Source organism: Vulpes lagopus, chromosome 1, assembly GCF_018345385.1.
Source record: "Vulpes lagopus strain Blue_001 chromosome 1, ASM1834538v1, whole genome shotgun sequence".
NCBI classification, from domain to species: Eukaryota; Metazoa; Chordata; class Mammalia; order Carnivora; family Canidae; genus Vulpes; species Vulpes lagopus.
This window is the reverse complement of record NC_054824.1, coordinates 1,207,390-1,220,824: the sequence shown is the minus strand read 5'-3', so window position 1 is coordinate 1,220,824 and position 13,435 is coordinate 1,207,390. Positions and strand designations below refer to the sequence as shown.

The 13,435-nt window shown below is 45.2% G+C and overlaps 1 protein-coding gene across 1 annotated transcript in view; it reads right to left on the bottom strand.

The window, feature by feature from the left end:
* Nucleotides 1-233: 233 nt before the first annotated feature.
* The window catches only part of FRK (fyn related Src family tyrosine kinase), a 97,067-nt gene continuing 83,865 nt past the window's right edge, over nucleotides 234-13,435 (bottom strand). The window contains exons 5-8 of the mRNA XM_041752799.1: nucleotides 10,100-10,258; nucleotides 3,844-4,025; nucleotides 2,418-2,583; nucleotides 234-2,026 (exon numbers count right to left, since the gene is read on the bottom strand). Of these exons, the coding sequence (XP_041608733.1) occupies nucleotides 1,827-2,026; nucleotides 2,418-2,583; nucleotides 3,844-4,025; nucleotides 10,100-10,258 (707 nt within the window). The 3' untranslated portion in view covers nucleotides 234-1,826. The remainder of the gene's footprint in view (nucleotides 2,027-2,417; nucleotides 2,584-3,843; nucleotides 4,026-10,099; nucleotides 10,259-13,435) is intronic.

Below are 13,435 nucleotides of genomic sequence, written 5' to 3'. Positions count from 1 at the left end.
CTAGTCTTTCATATATATATATGTATAGTCAAGGGGCTCGATTATCAATAGGGGCCCATATGGCCCATCTGGAGCCAGAGAAGTGTGAGTGACACGCCCACGGCGGTGCTCCGAGTGGCACCTGTCCAGCGCCCGCAGGAAGGCAGGCCGCACGCCGGCCTCAGCTGAGTCGACTGCCCGCCGGCACGTACCCCCTCTGCCTGAAGAGGAAAACAACGACCTTCTCTAAAGATTCATTTATGTATTTATTCGAGAGAAAGAAAGCACGGGGGAGAGGAGCAGAAGGGGACGACTCCCCGGGCCAGAGCCCGGCGCGGGGCTCGATCTCCCGACCCCGAGAGCACCACGGGGCTGAACGCAGGAGTCGGGGAGGCTTGCCCCACTGCACCGCCCAGGGGCCTCGAGACCGGTGGTGCCCCTGCAAGGAGGACAGGAGAGGCTTCCCACGGTGACAGCGGGGACGGCTGTGGGGGGGGGGGGGGACAGGTGCAGGGCAGTGGCGCCATCCGGTGTCGCTCGAGGGCCACCGGCCCGCTGCCCAGAGCCCCGTGTCCCCCAGGCCACAGGGAGCGCAGGGGGCCCGGGCGTCGCCCGCCCTGAGCGTGGCCCCGCCACTGTTCCCGTGGGCCCTTCTGCTCCAAAGGTGACGGAACAGACTCCAAAGCCGGTTTCGTGGGGGCCTGTTCGGTGCATGTGGCTCCACAGCGCAGACCTCCGAATAGCACTTGATCTTCAGGACCCGTCCTCGGCGTCTAATGGGGCACAAAGCTCGCACAGTAACATCCTTACAAAGGTCCGTGCCCACTTGAGAGGAGCAAAACCCTCTTGTCCTACCAGACAGAAAATACGGCTCCATCACCGGGGTCGGATCTATTCCCAGCCTCTGGATCTAAAACTGGGCTTGACCTGGACTGTAATCCATTTAAAGCTCCGTCCCCCACGCCGAAGGTCCACCGAAGGTTTCTGAGTTAGGATTACTCAGAAACCCGAGCCACAGCAGTCCTACTGCTCGCCTTTCATTTTTCCCAAACTATTTTATCCTTATTTCTCAGGTTTTGCCGGCTATTAAACGTTTCCCACATATTTCCATAGATAATAACTCCTCCGCCTTGCAATCCGATTCTTAACATTAGGAGATTAAAACTAATGTGGATGATTCTCAGATCACACATACTGAGGTATAGAGAACTCCCATCATTTCCTTCTACAAAATGAGAGAAATTTTAATTCTTTTTGGCAACAGCTGCTTCATTTTTTTATGCATAGGGAAAAAAATATGTGCAATTACTCCAAGTACAATCAAGTCATTTAACATGGCTTTACCATCATTGTAGTCACAGGATATTTTAAAAGGGGGAAAAAAAAATCTCAAAGCACAGGTCCTGCTGTGCAGCAGAGCAATCAGATTCCTTCATAATAACAGGCTGATGGGATGCAGCAACCCGAGGAATAATGAATAACCACTTTAATCAGTAAACAGGAAAATGCTACAACAGTCACTGAGTAAAAATTGACTATCATCTGTTGATCCTCTTGATCGGTATTTCAAACAATAAATAGAAATGTAAGTATTTTTTAAAAGGAAAAGAGCTGTGCTGATGTGTTTGATTTTGACGCCATCGGAGACTGTCCTGCGGTGTTGCCCAGTCAATAAAACGCACATAGAATCTTCTTCATGGTACGTGGCCCGGTTGACCCCATCCCTTGCGCGTGTCGAGGTTAGCTCTCCTGGCAGTTGATTAATCAGGTTGCACTTCGGGACTGATTATTGCACTCCTTTGTTACTTCATTATTAAATGTTCTTCTTCGGTGTTCATTTTCCGAAGTTATTTGTGATCCAAAAATGAAACGTCTGTTTCAAAATAGTCTTCAAATTTCCAAAGCAGGGTCTCAAACGTGGGCCGGTTCTTCGGCTCTGCATTCCAGCACTCCCACATGATGTTGTAGAACTGGGACGGACAGTTAGGAGGTTGAGGGAGTCTATAGTTTTGACCCAACATCTGGATTACCTGAGCACCTGTCAGGCCTAAATAATCATAGAATAGGACCAACAAAAAACAAGTTAAAGGTCAGGGCCGTCAACTCATAGATGACTATATTCAAGATTACAAAGCAAGCGGATTTCCTTGGTGAAGCTAGGAGGTCGACCATCCCCTGCCCAGGCTGCAGAGATTAAACCAAATCTTGCAGCCAGTGGTGTCTATAAGGCCGCAATTCCAGAGCAAAGGAGAAAGAGGCAATAAACCACCTCATTAATGCAAATCATCGTCATCAAATTTTATCTCTTAGGCTCCCACAGGCACGTGGTGTGTGGTCAGCCCCATAACTCTGCCCTCCAAGTCTGGGCAAAGCAGTTAAAGTCACACCTAAGTAAGTGACCTGCAGCAGAAAGGCCCACTTCAGAATTAATTACTCACCACTGTAAGGCACTTTGCCATAAGTAATGATTTCATAAAGAAGGATTCCGAATGACCACACATCGGACTTAATGCTGAATTTATTAGTACGAATGGCTTCAGGCGCAGTCCACTTCACTGGCAGCTTTATATTGTGTTTGGATTCATAGATGTCTTCATTATCTACCTGTTAATGCATTAAGGAATCAAGCCAAGTTCAATTGATATATTTTTTTTTCCTGCCCTCATTCATCTGTAACCTGCTTCACGTTAAAATTCAGAGGAAAAGAGGTTCAAAATGAGCTCAGTTCAACGGATAATTACAGTAGCAAATTCCAAACCCGGCTTCTAAGTCTGAGGAATCTATGAGAAGTCAATAAAATATTATTTAAGGGCCTACTATGTGCTAAAAATACCACTGACAGGTGCACCCTACTACCTAGGGGAGAACTCATGTGTGATGGTCTTTAGCATTTGGTCCTTAGTGAATAAAAAAAAAAAAAAATGAAAGCAAAGTCTGTCTGATTTCAGACTTACTGCTGGTATTGAAGAGCCACTGCCTTTAATAATGACCGTGTTACCACTTCCTAATACTGAAAAGTAGGATCCAAATGATTTAAATTAATATATCAAGTCACTGGGGTTCTAATTAACTTATTTTAAAAAGAGATGATGACTTCATGAAGATCAAAAGAGAATCACTTATATGCTGTGCTTCACGTTCCACACCCATGTTCGTAGGGCACAGTGTCGAAATGAAAAACTACGTTCAGACCAAAACACCTACTAGCGTATCTCCCGTATCTCTGTCTTTCGGCCTGACGTCATGACGCGGGGAGAGGGGCAGGATTCAAAAGTCAGCGACTGCTGAAGACTTCTGGCAGCACGAACATTCGTTTGGCATTAAGTGGGCAGAGGCGGATCTAGGGGTAACTTGGCAAAATGCGCTGCTTTTTGTCAGGAACGTCGAGGCCCATCAACAGAGCCTACCGGTACTGAAAAGCAGATCGTTCACTCAACCACAAACTTAATCACATACTTTCCCATCGGGTTAGGCATCGTTCTCTCTGTTTCTCTCTCCTTGGTGAAGACATGGAAACAGCGGGGGACGGGGTACCTGGGTGATGGCAAGAAGGAGGGCACCTGATGTGATGAGCACTGGGCGCTATAGAAGACTGATGAGTCCCTGACCTCTACCTCTGAAAGCGATAACGGATCACGTGCTCATTAATTGAACTTAAATAAAATTTTAAAAAAGAAAACAACAACAATAACAGAAATAGAAACAGGAGATGGCTTATCTATAAGGCCTTGGGCTACTGAAGTGGGACCACAGAACTGGGGGAAACACTGTGTTGAAGAACAACAGTAAAACCATGAGTCTGCTGCTGGTATGTTAAGGCTTTTGACCCGGGCCAACACCTAATTGAAACAAAACGAAATTCACCTTAAAAACTCTTGCCAGTCCAAAATCTGCCACTTTGTAGATATTGTGCTCCCCAACCAGGACATTCCTGGCAGCCAGGTCCCTGTGAATGTAGTTCTGGGACTCCAGATAAGCCATCCCGCAGGCAACCTGTGTGGCCATGTCTACCTGCTGGTTCAGGTGGATCTTTGCTCCGGCGTCATCTGAGCAATAAGAGAAAGTGAGACATTTATCTTGGGGAACATGTGAATTATTGAAGTCAATTCTGAGAAGTGCGATGAATGAGCTACCAGGGGGATGAAGCGCCGTGGCACTGATCTGTTGAGTGAAGAAATAGAATGAATATAGACCATCCATTTCCTGGGAAGCTTAACGAGGCAACAATTTTCAGAGTCCAAATACACCCCAAGGCTGTGGCCCTCTCTCCCCGTACACACAGAAAGAAACAACGGTATCCCATGATTCGAACCCAGCTCTCAACATCTGAAAGAGTCCAACTATGGCCGTTTTCCATAGCACACATGGCTGAGTCCTCGCTTCACGGAAGAGTTTGCGTGGTTGCCTCTAGAGCTCCCTCAAACATTTCATAGTTTGTTTTAGTCTGAAGCTATAAAATAATGCTATTTTGCATGGCTGAGCCGATGAAAAGTTCTCATTCTTCCATCATTTTTTTTCCTATCATATTGTTCTTAAAAACTAGTCCACTAACAAAAATGGTCTATCGGTAGTTATAAAACGCATATATCTGTGCTCCATTAAGCTTGATACACTTTTTTTTTTTTATTTCCCTTTTTAAGCCTGTTATTTTTTAGAAATAGTTTGCTCATCTCTCCAGGCATGATCATGCCTTTAGTAGACATAGTTTCTCCCACTACACATCCTATATAATTAAGTGTAGGAAAGTCAAGCAGCAGAGTCTGTGTGATCGTTAGTAGAGAGGTCAAAGTGCCTCTGCGCTGCTTTGTGCGGTGTCAGCCATCCCTGGGTACTGTTTAGCTGCTATCCTGTTAGTAGACGTTTTCAGATCTTTGGAGAATTAAAAAGGTCTCATGTAAATCCAAACCATCATCACCCCTGACTCAATAAGGCAAATATTACCAAAAGCGCGTTGAATTTCACGGTCAAGAGTCTCAGACACAATTTCTTTTTTTTTTTTTTTTTTTTTTTTTTTATTTATGATAGTCACAGAGAGAGAGAGAGAGGCAGAGACACAGGCGGAGGGAGAAGCAGGCTCCATGCACCGGGAGCCTGATGTGGGATTCGATCCCGGGTCTCCAGGATCGCGCCCTGGGCCAAAGGCAGGCGCCAAACCACTGCGCCACCCAGGGATCCCTCAGACACAATTTCTAACGTGAGAGGCAACAATCGCTCGGGGGTTAGAAAACTGGCCTGAAGCTGGAGCGCCAGGGTCTGGATCTGAGCTTTGCCTCTTCCTGACCTCAGGCGAGGCGCTTGACGCCCTTGTGCCGAGCGTGTTCGCCTGCAGAGTGGCGGCTGCAATTACCGTCCGGTATTAGCTGTTAGAACGAGAAGTGCAATGCGTCGGTACGTGTAAAGCACTTGAAGCAGAGCCTGGAGCCTAGAAAGAACTCGGTAGCTCCTACCTGGTTTTATTACCTCTGCTGCTGCCTAAACAGGATTGAACAGCTTAGGAATTGCTAAGGTAGAGATGCATGTGGATCGCCCAGATGGAAACGCCTAAAGGAAGACGGGCACACGGGTCTGGAGCCCAAGAGAGGGCGGGCAGCTAACAACCATAGCTTATGGGTACGACTCAACCGTTAGAGGCAGGTGAGACTCTTAGGCAGTGATAGAATCATGAGGAACACGGACATTTAGGGACGACAGAGGAAGATGAACCTCCAAGAAAACCGAGAAGACTCAGCCGGAAGAGTAGAAGGAAAACCAGAAGGGAGCATCCCAACAAAGGTCTTGAGAAAGTCCCCACCACTGTCCAATTCCACAGTCCAGCAAGACAAGGTCGGAAAGGCGCCTACCAAATGCTACTGGGGAGGCGCTGGTGACCTTAGTGGCAGGGAGAGCAATGTCACTGGAGATGGGGGATAAGGGTTGAGGGCAGAACAGGAGCTGAGGACATGGAGGCAGCAAGAGAAGAAGCCGACTCCCAAACCCCAGTCAAGAAGGGAAGACGACGGGGCGCTGGGAGAGGAACGTGCAAGTTAAGGGAAAGAAATAACCAGGCCCCTCGGGACGGTGAGGAGCTGCCAAGGAGGTGGCACTCGGGGGTTCTCATTCTTGATTCGTTCAGTGGCTGTGCTGCTGTCGACTCGCTCACTTTTAATTAATGCTCAATTATACCACATAATGTGTGCTTCTTATGGATGCCATTTTTTTTCAGTAAAAGATGATCCCTCAGCTTCTTCCACCACCAGATGGAAATGATGGTGACCATAAGTATTCTCACTTCACCAGGTTGTCAGAAGAATGAACTTGGTCAATACTTGTATGACACTCGTACAAAGGCCTGGCAGGGGTTAAGCAGGCAAGCGACCTTAATCGGTCAGTTATGATCTCAGGGTCGTGGGATCGAGCCCCACCTCTGGCTCTGCACTCAGCGCGGAGTCCGCGTCTCCCCCTCCTCACTCCTTCCCTCTCTCCTGTTCCTCTCCCCCCACCCCTACCACTCATGCGCACTCGCTCTCTCAAATAAATAATAAATAAACAAACAAACAAATCTTTAAAAGGAAAGACAAATGCCTGGCACATGGTAAATACTATACAGTGGGGTTTTTTTTTAAAGAAAAAAATTGAATATACAAGCACTTCTCCTACCACTAACCCATATGGTTGATTTTCACTACATCGCCTCATGTTATACTCAGAACTATATGATTGTTATTGTTTGCCCCTTTCATAGGAGTTTCTGCCTCTCAGAAGAATGGGGAGGAAGGTGTGGAGCAGAGATTCAAGTTCAGACATGTTTGAGATTGAGATCTCATGCTCTTAAAAACATTTCTATATTCCTCCCTAAAACTTGCCTCCCACATGATTGCTGAGCACCTGAATCTTGGGGCTACAGTTGGATTTGGCTATAGAGCATCTCGATGAAAACACTCCTGGCCTACTTCAGTCCACTTAGGTGTGAACTTATGACCAATCATGTCCAAGCTCATGGACAATGATGAACAACATGCTGACTTTCGTTTTTAAAAATATGTATGAATGCACAAAAGAGGCAGATATTTATTCTCTTTAAATTTCAGTGAGAAATACCTGACATCCATTACCCTCAATACTAAAGTTTTTGACAAGCCTCTTCCATTTTGGAGAAATTTATTACAAAAAAAAATATATTTAGCTAAGCTTAGGGACTACAAAGATGGTTCTATAGAAAAATACGTATGTCATCTCAACTATCAAATACGACATCTAATCCTATTACAGTGGATATAAAAAGTTTTCACTGACAGGCACAATAGAGAAGAAAATTGAGTAATAACACATTTTCTACCCTGAAAGAATGCAGTGGCCTAGGAACTGGCTAAGTAAACCTCAGAACCCGCTTCTGATACAACAGCCAGTTGTCAAAACTGATATAAAGGTTCGCCGGCCTGTGACAACTTACATCTGCAACAAGAAAATATTTTCAATTATGTTCCACTACTCAAGAGTCTTTCACTGTACAACAGTTAACGCGATGGGCTGCTAAGAGTGGCAGATTCACCCTAAGATCACTCAATTGAATGTAAGCCCTCTCGATTGGGAAGGGATCGTCCGAAATGAGCATCTCTTCATTATTCCTCGTGGCTACTAAGTTTCTTGGCAAATGAAGGCCTTGGTAAACTTGACCCTGAAAGGCCCAACCCAGAATAGGACAAGATATGTGCTCGCCCATGAATAAGACGTCAACAGACCTCAAAAATCCTCAATGCCAAAGGAGTCCATAATTCCTAAGTGGATCCTATCAAGCTGACCCAAGAGTCTCAAAACAGGCTCAAACTCTGAATCCTGATCATTCTAGGTTCAGAATAGCCCCACTCAATTTCTCCTTTAGTTTTTTCATTCATTCACTCAACACATAATTAATTAGCGCACACCTATGTGCCTGACACTGTACTATCATGAAAACAAAGAAAAATCTGTCTTCAAAGAGTTGTATTTTAGAGGATACTTACAATAAGGCCACATAACAAAGTCCCACATTATAAGATGATCAACAGCTAAGAAAACACAAAAGCAAGAAAGAAGGCTACAAAGAGGTAGAAGAAGGAGGTTAAATTTCAGAATTCAGAGGGTGCCCAGTGAAGGACTCACCACAATAGGAAGCTCTGAGGAAAGACTTTTCAGGGAAGTGAGGAGGTGAGCTCATGGATGTTAATGGAAGGAAAGTTCAGAGGGAGGGAGGAGCAAGTGCGAAGCACACGTGGAAGACAGGAAGAGCGGGAAAGGGAGGGACACACGGTGAACACGGGAGACGTTGGGGGAGAAGTGGTCGGAGAGGCAATGGAGAGCGGCCATGCAGGACCTGAGACCTTGTACGGAGAGAACCAGCGTCACTCAGGCTTTGGGCTGAGGTGGGCCACGGTCTGATTTACATTTTAGCAGGATCTCTCCAACTCCTGTGTTGAGGAGAGACTGGGAGGAGCAAGAACCAAGGGAGGGAGACCACTTAGGAGGCTGCGGCACCTGCAGGAGAGAGCTCATGACGGCGTGGACCAGCGTGGGCGTGCTGAGAGGTGGCAACGTCCTCGGCATATTTTGAAACAAGTCAGTTGGATTTGCTGATTGGTTAGATGGAAGCTGCGAGAAGTAGAGACGATCCAAGACATTAGGCTGAGTGTTGACATCGTCAAAGAAGGAAAGACCACAGGGGTAGCAGGTTACTGGGGATGATAGAAGATCAGTTCTGGGCACGTTGTTTTGAGATTTTCAACGGACACATGTAGTAGAAATTCTGGCTCTTCACAAACCTTTATTTTTTTTTTCTCCTCTTCAACTATGTTAGAGGATTGTACTTCCCTATTCCCGCTGACTTGATTTGACCAAATGAAAAAGGGCACAGAAGTCATCTCTCATCTCCTGGTTTGGAGCTCTAAGAGCCAGAACGAGATTGGTCCCATCCCATTCCCCCGCCAAGGTGATCAAAACACCTGAGCCACCAACGCATCTATTTTGCACACGTAGCATGAGCGAGGAATAAGTGCCTCTGGGATTTGGGGGAAGGGGGTGTTGCTGCATCACACCTGCACTGTCCAGGGAAGCATTCAAGTAGAGTGGTCAAGAAGGGAGCTGGATTTATGATTCTGAAGTAATGGAGGGATGTAATTTGAGAAATATTTGATACATAAATAAATATGTCCGATGGCTGAGGTTAGTCTTTCTCTGGTCGCTAACACATTCTGACACTGTTAAATTCGATACCTTTATGCAAAGGAGCTAGGCATATTTTTTTAACAGCACTTAACAGGCCCATGTTCTTTGTTCTTCTCCAGTTTTGCAATTTAATACCACCAGCTTCATAAGTCACCCTGAAATCAGAGAATACTCTTATCCTTCTAATATCTTTGTTCTATTATTCTCACCTCCCTTTACCTATACACGTTCTATCAATCCCACCCTGACACTTCGGGAAAGCATAGGAAAAAGTCTCTTTTTTAAGCATGAATTATTCTCTCAGTACTTGATCTCCACTACTTTGAACATCTCATTTTAATACTCATTATATTTTGGCGTATTAAATTATTCATTTGTAATAAACATCAAAATTTCACAGTGCCCTTAAGTCTTCTCTGACTACAGGAAGCAGATGCAGAAATAAAGCAATTGGATATTTCTGCTCTTCAGTCTGAAAATTCTAATGTTGCCTAGCAGTGGAAGTATGTTAAACCCCAACCAGTACGAGGTTGCCAAACACCGGCGACGGGAAAAGAATGAGGGTACCTCTCTTTCCCCAAAAGTATTCCACGTCCCCTAATTCTGGGCCATAGAATAAACAGGTTCATGGCTGATGTTCCATTAGTTATTGTAGGAAACAAAGCATCATGTAGAAAAACATCCATTCTTCAGGTTCGTGCTCCAATATGCCTACTGTGAACAATTTGTTCTTCACTACATGAATATTTTCCCTCTTTTTGGTACACGGTGTGTATCCTATTAAAATGTCGTTGAGCCACTCAATGCTAAGCCGTTCATTCTCATAGATACACACACAGCAAATATCCTTTGGGTTATAGAAGGCTTGCTAAATTGACATTTATAGGACTAGCTAAACTAAATTCCTCTTTTTTTTTTTCCTTTTATTAAGTCTTTAGCTTACTTTGGAGATATTCTTGCAGACTTCCATGTCTCATCAACTCCGTAATAATATAAATTGGATCTTCTAAAGTGCAAACAGCATAAAGCTGGATAAGCTTCGGATGTCTTAGGTTCTTCATTATCTGTGCCTCCCTCAGGAAGTCATTTGGATCCATTGAACCTGAAACAAGAAAAGGAGGAAATCACTTTATGTTATCGAGGCATTCCTATCCTCACAGCAGTCTGGTGGGAATCACCAAGATTGCTTCCTGCTTCTCAGTAAAGGAAGAGCATTGGTGTCACAAATCTTCAGGTTTATCAAAGAAGAGACTCAGTCTGGCCCAGGCAACCTAATAACCGATGTTGGGTGCACCAAGGGTGTGTAATTTATGTGTTATGACCCGCAGGTGAAGAGAGGTTGTTTCAGGTCCATATGAAAAATGAGGGGAAAAGGAGTGAACTGACAGTCTAATTGATAAAACAAGGCCAGCAAATTGAGAACACAACGAGAAGACATTCTCTTGCCATGAAGGCTGGAGGACACTGAATGTTTAATTACTGCGGCCAGAGCTTCCCGGCCCAGGATCCAGGGAACTGATCGCTGCCCTGTCCTTGGTCCCCACTGTGGGGACAGCTGGAGAACCATCCTGAGGCCATGACTCTCTGCCATATTTATGTCCTTACTTCTACAGGGACAGATGGTATGGACCACGTAGAAAACATTCGAGGGCTACCCAAAACTCAGCGTTTTTTCCCCCCAGCCCTATAGGTCTAACTTGAAATGGATCTTCAACTTTTTCTCCTACATTAATGCATCTGTGATCAGACTCTTAGTAGCTTAACAAAATGATAAGGGAGACAGTCCTGGGACCTATTTTGAAGGCTCACTTACAATTAAGTTCTATTTTAATGGCTCAGCCCTTACCATGCAAAGCGTCAAGTAGCTAACAACAAATAAAATCTGAGAGGAGGAAGGATACCTGGAGTTTACATTTCATCAGTAATTTTTTAAGATCTTTCATTATTTTTTAGGATATGATGTTTCCGAGACATTCCTGTAATTGAAGGAACGAGGAACGCTGTCATTCCGCATCTCAGCATTTGCTGTGGAAAGTGCAAATAGCATTTCCCCTGATGCTCAAAGAGGCTGCTCCATTCACCTGTCTCTCATGAAATACCTTCATGATTGACATTTGAACCCAGGCATGGAAAAGCTTTGACATTCTGAGATAAGGCTCCAACTTGTTTATTAATATGAAGTCAGGAAGAGTTGCATGGGACTTGCAGATCATTGCACATGAAGCGTCTGGGCAGTCTATCCTTTGGTATTCCCTTGAGAGCATCGACGCCCAGAACACAGCCTTAGTCAAATTCCAGATTCTGATCAAATCCTAGCTCACTGTGTGACCTTCGGCAAGTCACCAAGGGTCTCTGAACTTCCATCTCTTCGTCTGCAAAACGTAGCCAGTAACTCTACCGATATTGCAATATCATCACCAGGAAACAGCAATACTGGGCATGTATATATTCAATGACTATTGGCCATTATTTGTATTATTATTAATATGCAAACTCTAGGAAAAAACCAAAAGGATCAATTATAAGTATTTTCTCAGACTGCAGAGGGGAGGGGCAAGGACTCAAAGAGGGAGAGTAGAGAAAAATGACCTAGTCTCATTTCCATCATGATTTTCTGTGCTTCCTCAATTCCATCCCTATCGTGGGTTTGCTCCACATAATCAAATAGGATTAAAGTTTTGAACCACAGTGGCAAAAGGGGGCTGAGAAGACAGGAGGCGCCTAAAACATAATAAGGGACTTTCTTCTTATTTCAATTAGTTTGGCCTATGGCCGACTAGGGTTATCATGGGAGTCTCCCCACCCTGCCCTCAAAATAATCTGACTCATGAAGCTTCCAGAGGTAACAGCAATTGTTACCTCACCACTCAGGCAATGTGTAGATACCGAATGTTTCTACCCTAATGCTTCGGTGGCCATCAGATTCGTGAAATGCAGGACACTCGAATCATTGCCAAATCAGACCATGCACAAGAGCCAGGCCCCGGGACACCAGGAGCCTCTGCGGGTGACGGCTGCTCCGAGCACTCCTGGCCGTGCTGGTTACGGCTGACCAGCCGCACAGCAGAGACCCAATTTCAACCCAGCTAGTAATGCAACATTAAATATTAATTTTTGCCTGTCAAAGCTACTGTGGGAGTTGATTTCAGGCTCGTCTTTATTGCGTGGTAGTCTGCTAAGCAATAAATAGCTGCTAAGATTGATTAATGGCCCCAGTGAAGTGAAGACATTTAACCAATCACCAAAGCTGTTTGCTGCTATTGCACTGTAAATCAATAATAATTATTCCTGTTGGAGAGAAAACTATCGTGGCTTTTTTTTTTTTTAATATAAGAAATGTGATGTTTTGTTGTTGTTGTTGTTCTCTTTTGACCTCCAGAAAGCCTTCCCTAGAGAACAAAGTTAGGATGGATAGCTAGCTGCTTCGTTTTTGGAAAAGAAGGATTGGATCGGGAAGTGAAACTTAGGCTCAATTGTGAACAAGATCAGGATTCAAAATACTATGTACGCAGTGATCGAGAAGATCCCAGGTGCTGGAATAGGTCGTCCTCGCCTGGAGTGCTTCACGTGACGTCTGGTCACTCAAAAGTGCTTCCCCGTCACTTTACAAGGCAGGTGTGAATGCTGAGACGGAACTCCTGACCAGCGAACCCGCCCTCCAGAGGACCGTCGGTGCCCGCTGAGGCTAACGTGCTGAGAAGTCGCATTGAAGCAAATGGTGGGGATTTGTCGTTTCTAATGGCTGAGGAATATCCCACTGTCCACATAGACCACAGCTTCTTGATCCATCATCTGTCGGTGACACCGAGGCTCCTTCCACAGTGTGGCTACTGTGGACATTGCTGCTAGAAACATCGGGGTACAGGTGTCCCAACGTTTCACTGCATCTGTATCTTTGGGGTAAATCTCCAGCAGTGCAACTGCTGGGTCATAGGGCAGGTCTATTTTTAACTCTTTGAGGACCCTCCACACAGTTTTCCAGAGTGGCTGCACCAGTTCACATTCCCACCAGCAGTGCAGGAGGGTTCCCCTTTCTCCGCATCCTCTCCAACATGTGTTGTTTCCTGCCTTGTTGATTTTCCCCATTCTCACTGGTGTGAGGTGGGATCTCATGGTGGTTTTGATCTGTATTTCCCTGATGGCAAGTGATGCGGAGCATTTTCTCATGTGCACCTTGGCCATGTCCATGTCTTCCTCTGTGAGATTTCTCTTCATGTCTTTTGCCCATTTCATGATTGGATTGTTTGTTTCTTTGGTGTTGAGTTTAATAAGTTCTTTA